The sequence below is a fragment of the Ornithorhynchus anatinus genome, chromosome 2 (assembly GCF_004115215.2).
Source record: "Ornithorhynchus anatinus isolate Pmale09 chromosome 2, mOrnAna1.pri.v4, whole genome shotgun sequence".
Classification (NCBI taxonomy): domain Eukaryota; kingdom Metazoa; phylum Chordata; class Mammalia; order Monotremata; family Ornithorhynchidae; genus Ornithorhynchus; species Ornithorhynchus anatinus.
Genome location: NC_041729.1, coordinates 117,409,810 through 117,433,840, shown reverse-complemented (window position 1 = coordinate 117,433,840; position 24,031 = coordinate 117,409,810). Strand labels below are relative to the sequence as shown.

Here is a 24,031-nt window from a genome sequence, read left to right as displayed (position 1 = left end):
TTAATTTAAAAAAAGAAGTCTGTCATACCAACAGTCATCTATCAAGTAGCATGTTTAGAAGTGAAATTTAGACACATATGTTTTTAATTTTTCAAGTATTTTTATTCCCACACTTTATCAATTCCCTATTTCAATTGTGCTGAATTTAATTAAACAAACACTTGCTGTAAACAAGTCTCGGGATCAAGTGGAGGAAAAAAAATTCACCGCTGAAGCAATTATTAGAATGTGAATGCCCTCAGGTGAATGTATCTGATGCTTTTCCTCCAAAGAGCTCCAAGTACTTCTGTGGCCGAGGGGGATTTAAATTAAGCCGGCTTTCTTCTTCTTGACTTCATTTTTCAATATCAGTTCACTAGCATCCCAAATAACTTTGGGTCACTTGTGCTGACGCCCTTGGACTGTAGTACTGTATTAGATAAACCTCTCATCAGACTGCACGGGAGGTATTTTCCATTCCCCTTTTCGCAAACCTCCCAAAAGAAAATACCATACCTAAAAGCAACATTTCAGTTGTGATGACATTTTATATGAAGTTCTGTGCACGTGTGAGTTAGTGCCTAGAGGAAAATCAACTGCATACACGATGCTCTGACTATATGCATAACACTGTACTAAATCCTTGAGACAATACAGTAGAATTTCATCAACCAGATCAGAAACAGCCCCAACGTGCACATTGTTTATTTCTGAAAACGTTTAGAGATTGCTCAAGAATGAAGCCACTGCAGGTGACCTGTAGGGGCATTGTGGTCTGAATCTGTGGCAGGAAACCATTGTGACAGGTCAAAGATGGAAATATTAGGAATGCTGCAGCAGCGATGGGTCAGTAGCAGTGAAAACTCAAAGCCTCCGCGAGTCTCAGAGCCCAGGCAAGCCCCCATTAGCCTTACAAACTGACAGTGACTCCATCAACTGGTGCTTTTCAAAAGGGTCCTATTCCCACCTAACCAGAGCACCGCGAAAATCGCAAGATTATAATTTGCAACTATCAACGACCTGCATAATCAGAGCCTCACCCTGTAACCATCTACCATCACAAAGCCATTTCTTAAAAGGGAAGAAGATTTATGAGTACCCCAGTGGAATGCCACACGATTCCCCGTATTTTGTGCAGAAGGCCTTAGAAAAGTCATTAGGACAGCACCCTGCACACAGTCAGCCCTCAATGAATGCCACTGATTGATTGAAGACCTTCAACACACATGAGGAGATGCTCTGTCCCTGCAGGAAAGACCCAAGAGCCAATCAGTGTGAGTTATTAAAGTTTTAAATGCTGAAGTAGAATACGTTTTTGCTTTTATATATATTTACTTCATACTGTCGTCACAAGCATATTTCCTTCTCTGAGGGCACACTACACTTGCTGGAAAAAAAACACAAAACAACAACCCTGAAGGCTGAAGCACTACAGCTTTCAAAAGTATGGGGCAAATGGAGAAGTTGCTCTGAGACACAATAATTCTGTGAGGAGGAGGAGCGGCAAATGTCTACCTGTCTTTGAAATAATCTGTGTTCTATTTTAAATGTCAGGTTCCTGGAATCCTAGCTCTAGCATAGAAACTCAAGAGCCCCGAGCTTGCCTTTCCATTTTTAAAATTATCTCCACAGATTCAGCAACTTCCTTGCCTACCATGCCCTCAGCTAGCCATCATAAAAGCTAACCTTTCCACCTTCTCTCTTTACATAATTACAAGGATCTCAGATGTGAATGTAGCTCAGACTACGGATTGGTCTCAGCATTAACTTTAGTAGGGCTTTTTAAACTAATTTCCTTACATCTGTTTCCCATTTAAGTCACACACTTGTGAGAAATTTCATAGGAAGGATACAGTGCTGATTATTTGCATCTGTTTACCTACATTTGTTTTCGTGACCTTAAAGTAATTGGATGAACTCCAACAGGTCTTAACAGAGATGGTGACAGTGTCTTATCTCATTGATGCATCGCTAAATTTGATTCTTCATAGCTAGATTCAATACCTGCATTTATCCCATTAGCACAAAAAGTTCCACATTTCTTGCTCTGAATGTCTTCATAACTGTAAAATCCGCATCCTTTTTCTAAACTCCATGATAAGAAAATGACACAACTCACCTCCTCTAAATCAACTCTTAATACGTGCTAAACTTCCTCGGGTTATTTTGTTAGAGCGTGAGGTTTATTTACGGATTTCTCACCGTAGCTCTGCATTTACCCTGATTAAATTTAAAGAGAAGCTTAAATATATGCATTTATCTTCCAGATTTCATTTACCGTGGAAACAGAGATTCAAGGAGACTTCACAGCAATATACTTTTTATCTCTCTAAGCAGAGAAACTAGATTCGCAATTTTAATGACTGGTGATTTTGAGGGGGAAAATCTTAATGATTGGTGATTTTGAGGGGGAAAAACAAACAATCAAAAAGTTTAACCAAACTCTCTGCCGGTCAGTCCCAAACAAGACTCTGCGGCTGCTCCCCTAAGCCTTCTGTCCTTTAACTCAGAGCCTAAGTAATGGGACAAATGAAGCAGGATGCTGGTTTGTTCTGGTTTCTACTGTTGTACTTCATTTTTCGCTCGTATCTAAACAGGAATTTAAAGGAAGAGAGTTTGAGACTAAAGGCCGCGGCATTAGCCCCACTGTGGAACCTTGCAAATTGTCATGGCTAAATATTTGAAAGCCTGTATGTACACCTTGCCTCTAAGCAAGGTGATATGGTCTGTCTAGAGAGATCAGCTGCCTAGCTTATATAAGCAGAGTGTCTAGGTACCTCTCTAGACAGATCGTATCATAAACTAAACTTCTGTTGTCATCACAGAAACCACTAAATACATTTTTAAGGGAGGAGGTGCTTAGGAAGGTGCTTCTAGCACAGAGGAAGTGCTCGATAAATATGACTGAACGAATGAATGAATTTCCTCATCTTCCTTTAGGCAGATCTTAAAAAAAAAATCACAATTGATGTCATCACATAAACACTGCAAAAGTGACTTGAAACCACTGGGCTTTAAAATTACAGTTGATGAGTTACCCTTCAGTAGCCTCGGCGCAAGGATTAAGTTCATTTAGGCAGACATTACAGGGTGGGAGGAAAAGTTTGGAGTCCTTGTTACACTTGTCACTTGCCAAAGAAGTTAACTTCTTTGATCGATGCAATTTAAGAGGAAGCTTTTCGAAAAAGTGCATTAAAAAGGGCTCATCTTTTTAAGCATGAATTCTACATCAAAGTCTTTTCGCTTGGTCCTAACCTAAGCACCTTCTGGAAGTGACCCCTTTTGTAAGGTCGCTTTTCCCCATACCATCTATGGCTCACCTGAACCAACTGGAAACGACAAACTGACCCGATGCGGAAAAGAAAATTATGTCTGAGACCCAACCTATGAAGGTTGGGAAACGGGGACCTCCAAGAGGGACCGATTTCCTGAAGTGACCAAGCTACCCGCCTCCGCTGGGTCAACGGGCGATCGTACTGACTGAGCGCTCAGTGTGCACAGAGCACTATAGTGAGCACCATCAACGTTTGGAATTCTGTCTCTATCGGACGCTCGCCATTTGCTCTAAGCTTCAATTCTCTCTACCTCTTAAAGCGGGCTGCAAACTTCAACAACGTGGCCCGGGATGAAAATATGGCAGATGTTAGCATCCGTGGACTCCGATTTTCCTTTTGGACCATGAAGCACTTAGCGCGCAAGCCCTTCCAGTGCATTCCATGACCGGGGCATGGAAAATGGGTCTCTGCCCCTGCCGATGCCCACCCACTCCCTGACTCGGAAAAGCCCAGCACGGGCCCAGACAAAAACAGCCCATTTCGCTTCGGCTGAGAGTCGTCACCTAGAGTCGGCCGGGATTCACCCGAACTTTTGCGAGTCGCTTCACTCATTCATTCAATCGTATTTCCTGAGCGCTTACTATGTGCAGAGCACCGTATTAAGAGCGTGGACTGTACAGCTGTGTGGAGAGAGGGAGACTAAACTGTCCTCAGGGTTTCTCTCTCAGCTCCAACTGTTGATGACATTCGATCCACGTGTGGGGTTTTTCTTTTTTCTTTTTAAACGTCCTTTGACAAAAGAGCGCCTAGTCCTCTCCGTGAAAACCACTGTGGGCAAGTCACTCAACTTCCCTGTGCCTCAGTTACCTCATCTGTAAAATGGGGATTAAGACTGTGAGTCTAACGTAGGACAACCTGATGACCCTGTATCGGCCCCAGCGCTTAGCACAGTGCTCTGCACAGAGTAGGCGCTTAACAAACACCAACATTATTATTATTATTATTACGGGAGGTCTGACGGGTCTTTGGTTAGTTTCCTTTTTGGGGGTGGGGGGGCGTTGTTTGGGTTTTTTGGGCTTCACGAGAACTTCTAAATCTTGCAGCGCACTTGCCGTCTGTTTCCCTCCTGGTGGCCTTCAAAGGGGGAAGAGTCTAACCCGCCCTCATTGGCTGAAGAGAAAAGAACCCAGCCACACACACACACACACATACACAGCAGATGAATTCGGGGATCTGTCAAAGGTGTGAAGCTTTGGGATGAGGGAGGAAGCGAGCGAGTTGCTTGGAGGCAGTCCGGGCCCTGACCGGGGAGCGAAAGCGGGGTCACCGGCCGAGGTCAGGACCGGCCAGGACGGGCAAGGACGGGCCAGGACGGGCCAGAGCAGGACCGGCCAGGCCAGGACGGGCCAGAGCAGGACCGGCCAGGCCAGGACGGGCCAGGCCAGGACGGGCCAGGCCAGGCGGGCCTTCCTTCCTCCCTCCCTCTCTCCCTCCCTCCCTCCGTCCGTCGGGTCCCTCGGGTCCCCCCCCACCCCACCCCACCCCCGCCGGTGTGGGGGTGTCGCTCCCACCGCCCTACCTGAATGATGGACATCCTGGCGGCGGGGGTGTCGTTGGCGTTGGGCCCCTGGCCGGGGAAGGCGGCGTGGCAGCCGCCCCCGCCCCCTCCGCCCAGGCCGTGGCCCTGCGGGACGGTGAGGCTGTTGGAGGCGGGCTTGAGGTACATGAGCTCGGACCTGGGCGAGCTGAGGGGCAGGCGGGTCTGGTAGTCGAAGTAGATGGGCGAGGCGGGCAGGGAGGGCCCGCTGACCACGTTCATGACGTTGACGGCGTGGCGCTCCTCCCCCTCGCTGGGCACCAGCATGATGTCGTTCTTGCTGAGCTTCTTCTTCTTGCCCCTGCCGCCGGCCCCGCCGCCCCCGCCGCCGGCCCCGCCGCCGCCCCCGCCGGCCCCGCCGCCGCCGCCGCCCCCGAGCTGCGGGTGCCCGTACTCGGCCACGCGGCAGTTGTAGGTGCGGATCTCCTTGTTCTGGCGGCGGCAGCGGACGGCGATGGTGACCATGGCGGCGAGGAGCAGCAGGGAGACGGCGCCCAGCGTGGCGATGAGCGGCAGGGACACGTCCCAGCGGCGGGCCGGGCCGGGCCCGCGGGGCACCCCCTCGGCGGGCGAGGCCCCGGCGGCGGCGGAGGCGGAGGCGGCGGCGGCGGCGGCATTGCGGACCAGCAGGCGGGCGACGGCCGACAGGGCGGGCCGGCCGTGGTCGCTGACCCGGACGACCAGCTCCACGGGCTCGGCCCCGGCCCCGGGCCCGGCCCCGGCCCCCGGCCCGGCCCCGGCGCCGCCCCAGAAGGGGCCCAGGGCGCGGAGCTCCCCGCTGGCCGCGTCCAGGTCGAACAGGCCGCCGTCGTTGCCGTCGACGATCTCGTAGGTCAGCCGGCCGCTCTCGCCCGCGTCGCTGTCCAGGGCCCTTACCGTGCCCACCAGGTAGCCCGGGCCCGCCCCGCGCGGCACCTGCAGCTCGGCCGTGTCGTTCTGCAGGGCGGGCAGCACGATGACCGGCGCGTTGTCGTTGACGTCCAGCACCGACACCCGCACCGTGGCGTTGCTCTCCAGGTGCGCCGGGGCGCCCGAGTCCTGCGCCAGCACCTTGAACTCGAAGGCCCGCGTCTGCTCGTAGTTGAAGGAGCGCAGCGCGTAGATGGCGCCGTTGGTGGGGTTGACGGACACGTAGGTGTAGATGGACACGTCGCCCACCCGCGACGGCAGGATGGAGTAGGACACCGTGCCGTTCTGGCCCAGGTCGGGGTCCTGCGCCAGCACGGAGCCCAGGTACTCGCCGGGGATGTTGTTCTCGTGGACCTGCAGCACGTAGAGGCCCTTGGTGAAGCGCGGCGGGTTGTCGTTCTCGTCGAGGATCTTCACGGCGAAGGACTTGGTGGAGTTGAGCGGGGGCGAGCCGCCGTCGCGGGCCACGATGGTCACGTTGTACTCGTCCTGGGCCTCGCGGTCGAGGGGCCGGTCGGTCACCACGGTGTAAAAGTTGTCGTAGTTCTCCTCCAGCTTGAAGGGGACGCCGCCGCTGCCGCCGCCGGGGCCGCCGGGTCCTAGGCCCAGGCCCGGGCCCAGGCCTCCTCCTCCTCCTCCTCCCGCTCCCGCTCCCGCTCCGCCTGCTGCTGCTCCTCCTCCTCCGCCTGCTCCTCCGCCTCCGCCTCCGCCTCCGCCTCCCAGGACGCGGCACTGCAGCTGCCCGTTGCGGCCCGAGTCGCGGTCCGTCACCCGCACCAGGGCGATGACGGTGCCCGGCGGGGCGGCCTCGCTCAGCGCCCCTTGGCGCACCGACACGAAGCCGATGGACGGCGCGTTGTCGTTGCGGTCGATGAGCCGCACGGCCACCTTGCAGTGCGCCGGGATGGGGTTGGGCCCCAGGTCCCGCGCCTGCACGTCGATCTCCAGCAGCCCGCTCTCCTCGAAGTCCAGCCCGCCCTTGACGCGGATGAGCCCGCTCTGCGGGTCGATGGAGAAGAGGTCCCGCACCCGCTCGGGCGCCGTGCCGCCGAACGAGTAGAGCACCTGGCCGTTGGCGCCCTCGTCGGCGTCGGTGGCGTTGAGGTCGATGACCACGGTGCCCAGGGGCGCGTTCTCCGGCAGCTCCACCAGGTAGGAGGGCGCCTCGAAGACGGGGCTGTTGTCGTTGGAGTCCACCACCTTGACGTCCACCCGCACCGTGGCCGAGCGCGGCGGGTCCCCGCCGTCCAGGGCCGTCAGCTCCAGCGTGTGGTGGCTCTGCTCCTCGCGGTCCAGCGCCTTCTGCACCACCAGCTCCGGGAACTTGGAGCCGTCGCCGCGGGCCTTGACGTCCAGGGCGAAGAGGCCGTGGTCGTCGCGGCTCAGCAGGTAGGTGCGCAGCCCGTTGGCCCCCGCGTCGGGGTCGCGGGCGCCGGTCAGCGGGAAGCGGGTGCCCGGGGCCGCGTTCTCCGAGATGTCCACGTCCATCTGGTCGGCGGGGAAGGCGGGCGCGTTGTCGTTGACGTCCTGGACCTCCACCTTGATCATGCAGATCTCCTGGTCGTGGGCGAAGACCTCCAGGGACAGCTGGCACTTGGCGCTGTGGCGGCACAGGGCCTCGCGGTCGATGCGCTGCTTGGTGTACAGCAGCCCGCTCTCGCCGTCCACGTCCAGCAGGTGCGGGGCCGAGTTCTCCAGGACGCGGTAGCTGCCCGGCCGCCCGCGCCCCGGCCCGCCGCCCGACCCGGTCCCCCGCTCCGGGGCCGGAGAGCCGGCCTGCAGGCGCGCGTCCCGCCCGATGTCGCCGATCACCGTGCCCGCCCCCTGCTCCTCGGGCACCGAGTAGTTGAGGTTCTTCAGCGGCAGGGCCGGGGCCCACAGGAGGAAGCAGCAGCCGAGCCACAGGTACATCCCGGGCGGCCGGGCTGGGGGCGGGAGCCGGGAGCGGGGGCGGGAGCCGGGGCGGGAGCCGGAGCGGGGGCGGGAGCCGGGGCAGCCGCAACCGCCGGGGCAGGGGCAGGGGCGGCGCCGAGGCGAGCGCGGCACAGTCGGCGGCCCTTGGCCCTGGCCCTGGCCCTGGCCCGGCTCCGAGGCGACCTCGACAGCCGCCGGCCCGAGGGGTCGGGGCGGGAGGTCCTGCCGGCAGCCCCCGCCCAAGGCCGAGCTCGATGGCTGGCGCGCCTCTGCCTCGCCCTGTCTCTCTGGGTCTCGGGGTCTGTGTGTGTGTGTGTGCGTGTAAACGGAGCCGGGGGAGGAGACGCCGTCCGCCTCTCTCGAGCCGCCGCCTCCTTTCCGCCCTTCTTATCTCGCTCCAAGTTCCGCGAACCTGTTGATCTTCTTCAGCATCTGCACAGGGAGAGAAGCAGCAAATGGACCGTAGCCCACAGGTCGAGCGCCGAACGAGAAAGCAGCTGCAGAAGCGGGGCGGGGGGCTGGGGTCGCGGGGGCGAAACACGGCCGAGAGCTGGCTAGCTGGTCTCCCCCGTCTAGACGGATGGACAGGCAGAGAGAGAGAGAGGGGAAAATCCCCGCCACTTCGGACGGCACAAACTTCAGCGATGCGGAGACGGATAAGAAGAAAATCCTCTCGGGGTGGGAGGATAATGGGTTGGGGGTTTTTCCTTCCTTCCCCCTTAATCCGCAGACGGCTCTCTGCCCCACCAGTGTGCTGGAAACCTACTCGCACACGCCGTCTCCGAAATACTATTAAAAATAGAGGGGAGGGAGGGCGGGGAGGCTGGGTGGCGTGGGGGAGGTGTGTCTCTAAGCAGCCTTCTAAAGTGAAATCCTTACTTGTTACTCATCTCCTGGGCTGAGATGGATGGGGACGGGCAAGAGACAGAGCCGCGGATGTATTCCGGGGAGCTCTCCCTGTCTACAGGGGAAATGTCTGATTGCACCGCGCCAGGTTGCCCATTTTCAGCGACTGTTTTGCTGCATTTTAGAGATCTAATCTTGCACTGCTTGCGGCTGAGGCGAACTGCTGCTCGCTGCCATCGGTTTTTTCCCTCCCTTTCCAAGCCACCTAATTGGGGGGGGGGGGGGGGGAGGAGATGCAGCGCAAAGAACCAGTGTCCGGATTTGCAGTTTCCACCCTCTCAGCTGCCGCCCTCTCCTCTCTGGAAAATGCGCCCCGAAACGAGGAAACCCACAATCTGATCGTCAGTCTGGGCAAAAGAGAAACAATAATTTCCTCTCAAATCACCTCAGGCAGGCACACGGCACATACCACACACACACACAGGCGCGCGCTCACACACACACACACACACAAACCCCACCCCCCCCCCATAAACATACACATTAACCCTCACACGGTCTGCGTTCAATCGGTCGCACACTCTCGGGTTTCTTTAAAACAGGCCAGTAGCCGCCGCCACCACCCCATCCTCAGCACTTTTCTCCATACAGTTTAATTCCAGTTTGCTTTTCTCCCCAGCAGAAAGGAAAATCAACAGGCAACCCATGGCTGAATGCTCAGATTTCTTTAAGGCGAAAAATAAAAAGAGAAAACGGGGTAAAAAAATCGACAGTACTCACACACAGACACACCACACTCTCCCTGCCTCTTGCTAAAAGGGAAAACAGTCCTTGCATTCACAAGGCTCCGCTGTCAAGTGCCTCTTTTTTCTTTCTATTCAGCATCTCCTTCCAATGGCACTGCCTCCCAGTCCTCTTCATTGAGAAAGGAAAACCTCGGCGATGAATAAAAGTGGGAAATATTTTAAGCGATGAAAGAATGGGATCTTTTTTGGGGGGGGTAGGAGTGGGATGGATGAAAGAAATATAAATTAATGTTTGGTGTGATGCCTTCTGCAGTCTCCAGCTCAAGCAGTCTTGCTAACATCTTGGTAAGGGGAGTAGAAGCAGTCCTAGCAGCCAAGCCTGATGCGTTCACCCCGGATGATTTACCTTCCGAGTGAATATTAGGTATAAGCATATACTGTCTTTTTTTTGGGGGGGGGGGAGGGGGAGATTTCAGGTTCTTAAAACAGCCTGAAATAAGTGAATGACACATCCAGAAATGCAGGTGTTCCAATCTGCTCGATGAGTCAGATCCAGCGGAACAAATCACATTCACTATCGCCTCATGTTCCTCCCTTCACACACATTAGTTGCAGCTTCTTCCTAACGCTTCTCTGACTCACTCTAGAAGGAAAAATCAGATTCACGTTTCGAAGGAAAAAAAGGAAAAAAAAAAAGATGGGGAGGGGGTGGTCGAATCCAGCTGCACTTTTTACTATACCTCTTTCTCCTGGAGACTGAGAATCAGGAAAACAAGGTTGTTATCCACAGCCACCGAGGAGGCGTCTGCTTTGCTGGGTGGGATTTTTTTTTTTTAATCTTCGGCGCTACGCATGACACCCCGAGATTTGTTTGATCTTAAGGGAAAGCGAAAAAAAAAAATAGGACTCCAAAATTTCACCTCTTAGTCCCGAATCTTTGTTCTGGGTTTTTTTTTTCAATCTCTCTCTAATGTCCTCTATTCACAAAGTCCAGACCCAGTGTGCATAATTAATTCGGCAATCTGTTGTAGAGGGGTATTTGTTCCTCCCTCTCTGAGACGGGTGGCCTCTTTCAAACCGGCATCCCCCACGATCGGCCGGCAGTAGGCAAAGGACGTGCCGTTTTCCGAGAGAATAAATCCATCCCCCAAACCGGCCGGAGGTCAGTGGAGGACGGCAAAGCGAAGGAAAAGAGCAGAATTCAACAGTTGGAAGAGCTTTCCGCGAATCTCCCCGCTGCCGCGGCTGCATCGGCGGGGCTGCCGGCCCCTCCGCTCTCTCCCACCCAGTGCCTCTTGCTGACTGACTCTATTCACCTCACGCCGCTGCTTAAACATTGATACTGATTCCCTGCCAGCCAATCACCGCGAAGAACGGGACCCTGCCTCCGACAGCGGCCTCCAATGAAAAGCCGCGGCAGGGCCTGATGAGGCGGGGTTAGAATCCCCAAGGCTTTGGTGTCATTGATTAGATCAGTTAGATTGGAGACTAACAATGTGAGAAGGGCTTGTAAACGGCCGCGCCTCGTTTCTATCCTGCAGCGTCTCCTCGGCCTTTTTTTTTTTAAAAAAAAAATATATGATAGAGAGAGCTTTCTCTCTGGGCTGCCACTGCTGGATGAGGGGAAAAAGTTAGATGGCAATTTAATTTTCCCTGGGTCACGTAGACAGGAGACCGAACCCTTGTGAGGTTTGAATCGATGCAGCACATTCCGGATCCTGATAGGTAGATCTGGACTTCACAGCTCCTTATGCGCAGTTCAGATGTCTCCTCAGTACGGAACGATCTGCCTCCGATGCAGCTCTGAGGGTGTGAGTGTGTGTGTGTGTGTGTGTATTTGCGTATCTGCATGTGTGAGTGCGTGAGTGTGAGTCAATCATGTACGTTTCGAGAGTGCCACAGAAAACGAGGGGCAACTTTCTCAAATCTCGGGGACCTGAGGCTGTCTACAGGTATCTATGCAAGGAAACACATTTGATTTGATTACAGAATCATTTAAGATTTTTAAAAGTAGAACTACCGTGATGGATTAGCCATCACACCCGAATTTAAAAATGCCTCTTTCCTTTAAAGGGACACACATGACCAGTACAAAGCCCACTCCATGAAATGTTTAAAACGTTCAAGGGCCAACGCCCCTCTGTCGCTCCCATTTTAGCCTGGGCCTTTTTTTTTTTTTGGAAGGTGTTTTTAAAAATATCTTTGCCCCTCTGCTCAACTTCAGTGAAAAAGTTTCCCAACATAATCTAAAGCTGCATTTTAGGAGGACTAAATAATATTTGGCCAAAAGCCTGCAGTTTCCCCTATGTTTCACCGCATTATGTTCTGCAAAATTAAAAAAGAAAAAGGAGATTTCACTGGAGGTGTCTTCTACTAGAGGTCTAGAACAGAAATTTTTTAAAGTTGGCTTTTTTTTTTTGACAAGTTCCATTTGCATTCGCATTTGGTGCTGAAGCAAAAGGAAGGGATCGACGCTCTCCAAAGCCTTCTTCGAAACTTCTGCGTTGGGGATTCGGTGTCTCCCTGGAAAAAGGATTAGACCACAAAGGAAACTGAAATATTGGGAAAAAAAAAAGGTGAGTGTTTTGATGACTGAAGTGTTGGTTTCTATTCCTAGAGTTTAGCTTCCATTTATAAACCGGTAATGAAGATTATACAAGGACGTAACATGAGTCATTGAACATACAAAGAATCACATCTAGAGCCATTGCAAGAAAATTCTGAAAATGATTCTAGAAGTGGTATCTTAAGGATTCAGGTAAAAGGAGTTGTTGCTTCCCCCGAACCAGCGTGACCCTAGTTATTCAGCCTGGGTTTCCTGTTTCTATAAATACAGTGTTAGTCAGTTTAGAGTTTCTCCTGTTCTGTTCATTCAAATCACAGCTCTTTCAGACAGATCTCAAATGCTAAGACCTTTTTGGTATTCAGAACGGCCCTGCTGCTAATCATTGGGAAACCAATGCTCGGTTGTTGTTGTTTTTTAAAAAAAAAACACACAAAAAACAACTGTATCGGTCTATGGAAGACTTAAGTGGTTTGCAACGTGAAGCAAGCATTCCAATGCACTTGTGGGAATGCATCCACTCCCATCCACGTAAAACGTGCCTGTGTGATTTGAAGAATCAGTTAAGTTTTAGACTGTGAGGAGTGGGTAGTAAAACTCATTGTTCTTAAAGAAAAAACTATTATAAAAAAAATCGTATGCTCAAAAAAAAACAACAACAGGTAATTCCTATTTACAGCCTCTCCCATGAGCTCTGTGTCTTACCACATACCCAAGGTAGGTAGGTGACTGAAATAACCCTGATATATTACACTAGTCCGGAGACGGCAAATCCCACAGGATGTATGAGGCACGTGTCCCGTTACAGAGTTTTAAAAAAACAAAAACACCACACCAAAAAACCCCTCTCTTTGCGGTTATATTCTGACTCCCTCTAGTGCACTGAACAGGTATTATGATTGAAGGGGGCATCTACTGAATGAATTGAGGCAAGTTGAAGAACGTATGACATATTTATGAAGGGTGTATTTGCTATTTATGACCATTTTTGTAGCTGAGGATGAAATACAGGACCTTTCCTCCATCCTCCTCTTCTCTCTCCCCCACACCCCACCCCCCAGTTTTAACAGAAGGCCTTGTACTTTCGCTGTCGTTCAAGGAGGAGATGCATTTCTTTCTCTTGACATCTCCAGCTATTCAAACCAAATCTTTTATTTTCCTTTGAGGTATTTTTTTTTCTGATAGCTTCTGTTGGTATGCTACCTAATTCGAATTTAGGTGATCATTATTGAAGTCTTAACCAGTTCACACATTATCTACACTTTTTACCCCCTTAAAAACGTGTGGGTGATATTGTTATTCGTTAACACTTTAAGGACTTAGCACACGTTTCACTGAAATTATGCTTTTGAGCAAACAAAAGTACTGTAATTTTCTCATCATAAACATACAGTATATAAAGTAAGAGAGGAGAAGGAAGGGGATAAAGAAAAATGAGACGAAAGGGAAAAGAAAGGGACATTTCTTAGAACGTTTAAAAGCGTACTTCCTTCCCCTTGAAAACAGTTTTGTTAGTAACATCGCCTGTTTGTCTAAGGAGAATTTCAAGACTAACTTAAACTCCTTGCTAGTTGATTTTTTTTCCTTTAAAGAGCAAGTAATGTCTGTTTTTAACGTAGGATATTAAATTAAATAACGCAATTATTATCACCACCTCCAGACACTAAAATGAAGAGCTGTAGGTGAAAGCATAATTTTTAATATGTTCCTTGTAAGTACGTTATGCTGTTTTGCTATCTGACCAATGATTGTTGGGAAGTATCTTGAGCTAGGAAGTGTCTTCATTTTATATATATTTTCATTTTTTTACCAGTAGTCCCACGGGTATATTAGCAGCATAAAAATATACTTCACAAATTAGCTTTGTTTTGTTTACAAGCTCATTGGAAAAACAATGTTTTTCCAGTTAAAGGTTATTTGATGCCAGTTATTTTTAATATATAACTCGGTTCCTTTTCTGTTTAAGTACTGATAATAATTCCAGGGTAAGTTGTTTGATGGGAAAATTAACAGTGTTGGAAGGGATATACCAAACCATACATTGGGTGTCAAAGAGGGGAGCCATTGCCTGTTAATTAAAAGTATCTTTGGTGTCATTACAGGGAAGGAATATCGAGCTAGGTGGATCATAGGTCTGACATACTATACCATGGCTTTATTATGTTTGGATGTGGACAAAAATTGAGAAAACTATGGGGATTGTTGATTTTTACTTCCACCTGATGGCAGCTTATTCAGTGTTTTATTTTTTAAATGGATGTCAATCCATAAAGACTACTTGGATGACCAGTTGCCATAATACAACCATCATATGCAATTAAATTATAAAATGACAGGACCGTCTGGAAGTATGGTCATGTGCGGCGGGGGGGGGGGGCCGGAAATCCAGTTTTCGTTTTTTTTTTTCTCTTGCACATCAAATCCATCAAATCAGCCTACCCATTTCTTTTTATAGTATTTCTGTCAATTCATTCATTCACTCATTCAGTCGTATTTATTGAACGCTTGCTCTGTGCAGAGCACTGTACTAAGCATTTGGAATGTACAGTTCGGCAACAGATGGAGACAATCCCTGCCCAACAACGGGCTCACAGTCTAAACGGGGGAGACAGACAACAGAACAAAACAAAAAGGAGCGGGAATAGATACACATTAATCAGGCCAGATGCAGGCCCTGTCTCACATAGAGCTCACAGTCAAGTAGGAGGGAGAACAGTTGAGGAAACTGAGGCATGGGCACTTTAAGTGTCTTGCCCAAGATCACACAGCAGGCTAATGGCAGAGCTGGGAATAGAACCCAGGTTTTCTGCCTCCCAGGCCTGTGTTTTAGTTACTAAGCCACACCGCTTCCAAAATCCTGTTCCACCAATTCCATATTCCAAGGTTCTAAAGGGACGCTATTCTTAGCTTGCTACCTTCTCCCCACTATTACGAGGACAAGCACCCAAGCCTCAGAGCGTTGTACTTAATGCCGGGCATAATTATGATTAAGGAAGTCAACAAACCCTGTAAAAATTAACTTACCACTTAAATGTCAATGTTGAAGGACACCTTCCTTTCATCTACCTCCCAAAACAAAGCTCAATCAGTGTAATTTCAAGTATGAAGTACTGTGATCAGCCTATTCTGTGCACCTATTTCCAAATATAAATGTATTTTGCTTTTCTTATTGAAATCAGGATTTGAAATAATCTGCAGGGCAATGTCATGGCTAAAAGCAATGTGTGGAGGAGATATAGAGAGACAGATTGAGAGAGAGAGAAGGAGAGAGAGAGAAAGTCTGAATGGAATCTTGAGCTTTACAAATTTTGCTGGGAAATTTCAGCCCAGACAACGATGCAGCTCCGTGTTCCTAAACACAAATGCACACGGTAAAACGCTCAGTACATACGATTGACTGGCTGACAAATTGCCCAGCAACAAGTTACACTCTACCTCCCCCTTGTGGGCTATTTTATAGCATTCAGCCATGCATTTGCAGGGCTTGTGTCTGGTCGGAAAGTAAGTGTATTTAATATTGCATTTATTTCTAATCATTGTATTGCCAAAAAAAGTAAGTAGGCGGGTTTCAGGCACATTTAATTCTTAGGATTATATTTGCGGATCCTCAAACTGTTGAAGCTGACAATTGTGACAATACAGAAGAAATCATGCTCAGCTCAGTGTGGCTCTTCTGTGGTCTTTTCTCAGGTAAACAAGGTTGGCCATTACTAAAGTTAAGAACTAAGAGGTACACCCAGGAAATGTGATTCAGTAGGTGGCACTCTTCCCTCAGAGTCATTGCAATGATGACCTGGCTCAATGTTTGAAAGAGCTGTGTCACTGAGAGGCTTTGTTCCCAGTAAAGCCAAAGCCACAGGATAGCCATTCTGGCATATAAAAAGCTATGTCCAGTAGTATGCACAAGAGTCGATGTGCCTATTACATCATCTAACGACCTCATGAGAATTTATCCTTATTTATCATGATGATAAATGAGTAAGTACAGAGAATTCCCCCCTCCCCACCTCCCCCAAGGAAATTGGTGCCATAGAAATTCACTGGGTTACTCTCATTACTATTAGTATCTTTCAGGATCAGAAACCACATCTGTCTTAGGAAATTGCATATCCAATTCCCCCCTTTTCAGATAAACACATTGTTTTTACATCTTTTCCTACAGCTATCACAGTCCATTGGTAGCTGAAAACTATTAAAATGGTAGTGTACTACACAAGAAATGGCACGTGCCAATGAAAGGAAATAGATTTTAAAGCTTATTTATTACCTTACTAATAAGATAGTTAGATGACTCAGAGTTGTGTAGAACTTTTAATTTGTCAAATAAAAGTGACATATGATCAAAAATATACTTTCTGTCATTCTTGTATGATTTGGGCTTCAATAATATTCGTGAGTATGGATTTCACATTAGGTTTTTCATCTACTTTGGAAATCATAAAACAGTTGGCTGATCTTGCAAAAATGCTATCCACAATTTGCAAACACAATAATAGATATATTAAGATAATACAATGAAATAAATAGAACACTTCATTAGGATAAGATTTGTAATACCTAAACCATGATACTTAGTTCTTCACAATTTTTCCAGGCGGCCAGTGTAGCATACTGTGCCAAATGTTTCTTTTCTCACTGACATATGGAAATGTGGGATTTTGTATATGAGAATAAGATTGGTGAGACAACAAATTCAGTAGCCCTCATAAAAACAGAGAATAGATAGTTACACATATGAAGGCTCAGTTTTAGAAGGTTGCTTTTGAACGACATTTATTATCAGTAATCAGGGTGCTTCTCATTATGCAGAGTCTTCAGGAAAATTGTGATTCTACATGGCATTTCTGAAAACGTCATCTAGTGCTACTACTAGCAATTATATCAGTGTGGCAAACGACTGTCATTCAGGGAACACAGTACAGAATGCATTGTGTTTGGACATGAATCTTTACAGCCACACTAATGCACATGAACCATACCTCACCATTAGTAGTGTTATCTTCTGATCCTTTAAACACTAGGGGAAGCTCAGTCTCTTTCTTTCTCTCCCCCCTGCCCCCAACCCCCAACCCCCATGTGTTATATGTATCTGTATATGAAACCAGATACAGAGAATAAAACTTCTTTTAAAAGGAGTGTTTTGTAATACTACTATGATCTATGCATCCAATTTATACATTTAATTTTCATGAGAAAATAAAGTAATTGTGTTTTCGATGTAGTATACACAATTAGTGTATAGACATCTATCCAAACTACAGAAACTGCATTTTAGAAAATGTGCTAGAATAACCAGGATCAGGATGTGTTCCTCAGTCACTATCAGGATTTTAGAGACCAGGAGTTATATTACTGTGAATGTAAAAATTGCATAGGAACTTGCAATTCCAGAATTTTGTCAATGTGACAAACAGGCAGGGTGCAGCCTCGGAGCAGGCTGCTCTCACCTGTGTTTGAATCTTGGGATGAGCTCCACGATGGCTCTGGAAGGGCAAGGTAGAAGGAATCAGCTGTTGAGGGGGAGAGAATCAGTACTCCCCCACCAAGGGAATGACTGTAGGTACAGGCAAACTTCTATAGGATGTCATTTTGTTACTCCACATGCCTGGCATGATTCCCATCGTGGCCTAGAGGAAACAGCACAGGCCTGGGAGTCTGACAACAGGTATCTAATCCCCGCTCCGCCACGTGCCTACCTTGTGACCTTGGACAAATAAGTCACTTAACTTTTCTGGGCCTCAGTTCTCTCATCTGTAAAAGGGGGATTAAAGACAGTGAGTCCCGTGTGAGACAGGGACTGGATCCAACCTGATTGCCTTGTATCTACCCCAGAGCTTAAAGCAGCGCTTGGCACATAGTAAGTGTTTAACAAATACCACTATTATTATTATTATCATTGGGAAGTCAGTTAAATGTACTTACTGAGCACTTACTGTGTGCACAGGACTGTACTGAACACTTAAGAGAATACAATATAGCAAGATGACAGACACATTTCCTGCCCACAGGATCGGTCAACACATGTTTCCCCACCCAAAAGTCCCAACCTACAAGAAAAAATATGAAAAGGCTTTATGTTTGGTATTCGGGTATCATCCATTCTGTATGTCATTTGTAAAAAAACTATTTCTGAAGCACATGACGATTTAGAAAGTAAGTAAATCAACACTGGATTTGTTAAAAGAACTGGTACTTTCTTTGCCATGTCTGAAATGAGAGCCATGCAAGTAGGGCAGGTAGAAATAAACATTTTAAAGACATAATTATTGAAACACAATCTGAAAGAACATGGCCAAAGAGCAAAATTAGTGGAAAGCAACAGTTTAGGACAGGTCAGCTTAGAGTGCAATAATCAGGAAGAATAGTTATCCCTTAGCAGAGGCATCTAGAAATTCACATCCCACAAGACAGGTCTGGACACAGTAGAAGGTACTACTTGTTGGTGTGTCAGTCACATCTGCACAATAAGCTGGCCCTACAAATAAGATGCTGCATTATTAGGCTACCTCTTCCTTTTTTGGTGTTTAATATGTCAATAAAGAACTGTCGCAACACTTGTGAGAATCAGGGGAAATTTAAAGTTCACTAATCTGAAGCTTATTTATTTCATTATTCAGGTCTATGGGCAACAAACCTATTGCAAACTAGAGGTCTTTCCCTCCTTCATACTTTTGAAATATGGACAGGATTTTAGTTGGAGGTGAAGGGCTTCTTGATATGACAAACATGGTAGGGTCAGAAAGAAGGTACGGAAAGGGAGGGCGGTAAAGTTGACTTTGCTCTGCAGTAACTTAGGCAAATAAGATTTGTCTATTTGTCTGAGAATAGTTCTACAAAACTGCAAATAGGGTAGCTCTACTACAGAGCCTCCAAACAAGAAATGAACAGGCAAGTAATTCAGGTAATTTGGGAGAGATAAACCACTGTGCCAGACAATTTAATTAAAAAATGAACTAGCTTAAAAAAAGCAAACTAATGGCCAAAACACCCTAGCCTCAGCCCCTCAGCATTTATGGACATATCCATAATTTATCAATTGTATTTATTGGGTGCATATATATCAATCATATTTATTGAGTGAGCAATGTACTAAGCACCTGGGAGAGTACAATATAATTGAGTTGGCAGACATATTTCCTGCCCACAGAGTGATCCTCTTTTAATACATATTGTGCCAGAAGAGACAATTCCTGGATTCACTTATAATTCCTAATACACTCTGCAATCTGTACCTTAATTTTGATGGCTTTCGCTATGAAATGCTTTTTTTGTGTATAGATATATGGATCTTCAGTTTGGAATAATTTAACACTTTTAAACAGTTTTAAATCACTTTGAACTGATTAAAGTGTTTACTCAAAACCAACAAATTAGGCCAAAGTTTTGTTTTCATGAACATCTACATTTGTATATGCCTATGCTATGGCATAGGCATAACTGCAAAGAGCACAGATAAGCTCTCAAATGTTCTCTGGCATTTTACCCAAACATCTGTCAAGGGAAAGGTTAGGGTTTTCACTTTTTAAAGAAAAACATATACCAATTAGTAGCAGTGAACTACTGTCTACAACATGTTTTCTTTGGAAAATATTGACATATGTGCAGATAAACCTAAAAAAGGAACACTTTTGAAAGGGCAGTTTTTATGAAAATTATATTCATTTGTTCGGTAGTTATGGATATAGGCCTTGCATTGTAAAAAGTGCATAGGGATTACTAGGTTTCTACATGATTGATTTATTTCTATATAGAAAATATCTTTGTTATTTAATGTTTTTTATTTGGATTCTAGTTTCTGGGGAAACAACTCTTTACTAAATTTAAAAACGGTACTGTGTTTTGATTTAGAAATCATAATTCAAATGGTTAGTTAACATAATGCAGTCTCCCCTTTGATGTTAACTAGGCGTTTATGGTATTTAAATTGAACTGTGTACTTAGATGCCCGGTGAGGTATTCAAGAGGCAGTTATTCTTGTAGATAACAAACCCTTTAAAAGCTAATATAACAAATATGTATATATGCAGTAGGAAAGAGGAGAAGAGATAAACAGAGATAGAAAGAGATTGACAGAGAGAGAGAGAAAGAGGGAGAGAGAGAGAATAAGAAAGACAGAGCTGCTCTTCATGCTTAAAGTTGATACTGCTGATTGTATTTTTTAAATATTGTATGTGCGGGTGTAGTGTTGAAAAGGCCTGCAAATGTACAGACAGTAGGGTACTTTCTCTAGCTCTTGGTCCCAAGGCGGTTAGTATTCCGTTTGAAACATGAAGAGTGCTACCAAAATAACTGCAAAAATAATTTGGAGATTTATGTCTGTATAGAGCTATATTCAGACATAATTGAAAATGACATCACACATGGTAAAATTCACCTTTGGATGCCTGTATGGCTGAAAAAAGTCCTGACAGTCCTAACCACACTACATAAATACAAAAGCTGTTCCTGGTTAAAAAAAAAAAAAAATTCTGGTATTTCTTAAGTGTTTACTATATGCAAAGCACTGTTCTAAGCACTGAGAAGGATACAGGGTAATCAGGGCCCACAGTCTAAGTAGAAGGGAGAACAGACTTTGAATCCCCATTTTGTAGGTGAGGAAAGTGAGGCACAGAGAAGTTAAGTGACTTACCCAAGATCACACAACAGGCAAGTAATGGAACCAGGATTAAAACCCAGTTCTTCTGACTCCCAGGACCATGCTCTTTCCACTCTGCTTTTCAGAGTACTGTCATGTTTGCTCTTCCCAGAGCCTGGAGCTGCCTACTTACATAGTTTAGGGTTGAGGATGAAGTCAAAGAATGAGTATCTCATAATCATCAGAGATGAACTATATTAAAAAATTAACCAGCAAATGGTCAATGTTTAAATCATTAATAGTCTAAGCATTAATAAAATCAATTATTTATCTTCATTCCTCTGTCCCTGAGAAGCAGGGGTAAGAGATAAAAGGAGTTACAGGAGTTTCTGGAGATCACTGTGATCAGATGGCGAGTGACTCAATTTAGAACAGATCGACCCTGAGCTGTGTAACAATATTGGCAATTTAAAGCTGCAGTTTACACCCTACTATTTTTTGGTATTATTCTTTGCGATGTGTATTCATTGAATTTTCTTCCCTGAGTTCATTTCCCTGAATTTTTCTTTTTTAATTCCCTTGTATTTTTAGTCTTTCTCTTTGAAAAATTCACTTTGAATTCTATCCCACCCAAGTTTAGTTTCATCAAGACTGTAATGTTGTTGCGGGCAGGGAATGTATCTGCTAATTCTGTTGTATTGTGCTCTCCTAAGCACTTAGTATAGCATTCCCAATAAATATAATTGATTGATTGATCAATGAGTTTAATGTAATCTTTAGCATCTATAATACTGTGTAAACATTCTATGACTTCTGAGAAGTTTATATGCAAATAAGATGATTATTTACATACATGAAGATATGATAAGCAGGGACCACATACGAAAATGTATGTTTTTTTTCTCCCTGGGGACAAATTTGTTTTATTAATTTTGAAAGGGTTATCAAAGTTAAAACCCAGCTTTTTAAACTAGATTTAAAATCCCTGCATGGAATTATGAAACCATTTTATAGAAAAGGTTTGGAACAATTATAAATTATCATCTGTTATAGATTCTATAATTGTAATGCAGATTCATAACATATTCATATTACTTGTTCTCCAAGCTATTAAAATGCTGCTTACATAAAGATATCTCCTCTTCCCTGTTAATTCAGGAGTAATTCAGTCTTATTAATTTAGAGCAATGAATACAATTCGGATCCAATTCTGGATGATAGAATTGAAATATGTGCTGGTCTTAAAAATTGAGCTTAAGACACTAAATCAATTTCTGTTAAATTCAAAGCGAGCCTTGAACTTAGAATCTATCCACCAACAAATCATGGAAAATCATATCGATCATCAAGTCCTAGCAAAGGGTAGGGCTAAGGACAAAATTAGAGCTGGGGCAAGAGTTAGGATTTATATTAACATTAGGATAGGGAATATGGTGAGGCTAAAATTGTCTTAAGGTTAAAATTATGGTTCAATAACTGATTTGACTGAAAATTGGAGGTTCAATATTTTAATGTTTATTATTAAAAGTGTTGATTATCAAATATATTTTACTCAATAAAACACTCATATTTCACATTGAAAACATTGAGGACTGATTTCCATATTATTTTAAATGTGCCATAAATATGAAATTTCCAATAATTTAGAGAAGTTAGTCAATCCGGCAGTGGTATTTACTGAGTGCTTATTTTGTGCAGAACTCTGTACTCTTGGAAAAGTACAATACAACAGAGTTGGTACACACGATCCCTGACAACAAGAACCTTACAATCTACAGGGGGAGACAAATATTAAATAGATTATGGATAAGGGGAAATAGTAAAGTATCAGAATATTTACACAAGCACTGTGGGGCTGGGTAAGTATCAAAGTATCAAAGCATAGTCGACTTTGAGGAGAGGGCAGATGAGAAAATAAAAGGTTTAGTCTGGGGAGGTCTCTTGAAGGAGATGTAATTTTAGGAGAGTTTGGAAGGTAGGAAGAGTAATAGACTGTTGAATACAAAGAAGGATAGAGTTACAGGCCTGCGGTAGGTTATGGGCAATGGTCTCAAGTGAAATGGATGAGATTAAACTACAGTGGAATTAGACAAGTGAGCATGCAGGTAGGGATCAGCAAGGTTAGGCAGGATGAAGAGAGCTGATTGAGTGCCTTATAGCTGATGGTACAGAGTTCCTGTTTGATGCAGAGGTAGATGGGCAACGATTGGAGGTTTTTGAGGAGAGGGGCGATTTGGGCTGAATGGATTTTAAGAAAAATGATCTAGCCAGCAGAGTGAAGTATGAACTGGAGAGGGGAGAGACAGGATCTGGGGAGATCAGTAAGGAGTTGGAAATGGTAGCCAAGGCAGAAATTGATGAGTGCTTAGATCAGCATGGAGCCATATGGATGTATGGGAAAGGGTGGATTCTTGAGATGTTTTCCTTCCCACTTAGATGGTGAGCCCCATGTGGGATAAAGGCTGTGTCCAACCTAATTAACTTGAATCTACCTCAGAGTTCGTAGCAATGCTTGACATATAGTAAACCCTTAACAAATAACATAATTAAAATATGTTGATGATGAGTTGATGTTGTGAAGGTAGACTGACAGCATTTAGGAATAGATTAAATAAGTGGGTTGAATGAGAGAGATGAGTTGAGGATGATGCTAAGGTTATGGGCTTGTGAGACAGAGAGGATAGCAGTGCTGCCTACAGTGATAGGAGACTCAGGGGGCGGACAGAGTTTGGGTCTGGAGAATAAATTGTTCCCCTTTGTTAGTTTGAGCAGTTGGCAGGACATCTAGGCAGAGATGTCCTGAAGTCAAGAGGAAACACAAAACTGCAGAGAAGGATGAAGGTCAGGGTTGGAGAAATAAATTTGGGAATCATCTACGTAGAGATGGCAGTTGAAGCCATGGAAGTGAATGAGTTATCCAAGAGAATGGTTGTATATGGAAAATAGAAGGGATCCAGGGTTGATCTTTGAGGGACTGCCTCATTTAGAGGGTGGCAGATAAGGGAGGAGCCTGAGAAATAGACTTAGAAGGATCCGTCAGATAGCTAGCAGGAGAACCATAAGAGAAGAGTGCCAGAGATGTCAAGGTTTCACGCAGTGAAGGGAGCTGATGATATATGGCAGGGGGTAGAGTGAAGGCAATGACTGTAGACAACTCACTCAAGGAGTTTGGAAAGCAGTTGTAGGAAGGAAATAGGACAATGATTGGAGAGTGCTGTAGGGTCATGGGGGGTGTTTTGGGGAATTTTTTGAATAGGGGACATCTGGGAACACTTGAAAGCAGTGGGGAATCAATGAATCAATCATATTTATTGAGAGCTTACTGAGAACAGAGCACTGTACTAAACACTTGGGAGAGTATGTTATAGCAGAGTTGGTAGACAACGTTTCCCGCCCACAGTGAGCTTATTGTATGGGAAGGAGACACTGGAAAATGAGCAACTGAAGATGGCAGTGAGGGAGGAAAGCAAGGAGGGGACAATTGGTTTGATAAGGTAGGAAGGGATGGGGTTAGAAGCCCAGGTGGAGGGAATACAGTTTGAGAGGAAGCAGGAGATCTTCTCTTGAGATACTATTGGGATGGATGGGAAAGTCGAAGAGGGGGTTAGAGGAAGGCAATATAGGGAA

The 24,031-nt window shown here is 46.1% G+C and overlaps 1 protein-coding gene and 1 long non-coding RNA gene across 2 annotated transcripts in view; one reads left to right on the top strand and one right to left on the bottom strand.

Moving 5' to 3' along the window:
- Nucleotides 1-7,676, bottom strand: part of PCDH17 (protocadherin 17) — a 139,775-nt gene extending 132,099 nt beyond the window's left edge. The window contains exons 1-2 of the mRNA XM_029056423.2: nucleotides 6,431-7,676; nucleotides 4,834-6,328 (exon numbers count right to left, since the gene is read on the bottom strand). Coding sequence (XP_028912256.1) covers nucleotides 4,834-6,328; nucleotides 6,431-7,671 — 2,736 coding nt within the window. The 5' untranslated portion in view covers nucleotides 7,672-7,676. The remainder of the gene's footprint in view (nucleotides 1-4,833; nucleotides 6,329-6,430) is intronic.
- A 3,089-nt stretch (nucleotides 7,677-10,765) lies between these two features.
- The window catches only part of LOC120638230, a 170,068-nt gene continuing 156,802 nt past the window's right edge, over nucleotides 10,766-24,031 (top strand). The window contains exons 1-2 of the long non-coding RNA XR_005659786.1: nucleotides 10,766-11,218; nucleotides 11,692-11,842. This is a non-coding gene — a long non-coding RNA (uncharacterized LOC120638230). The remainder of the gene's footprint in view (nucleotides 11,219-11,691; nucleotides 11,843-24,031) is intronic.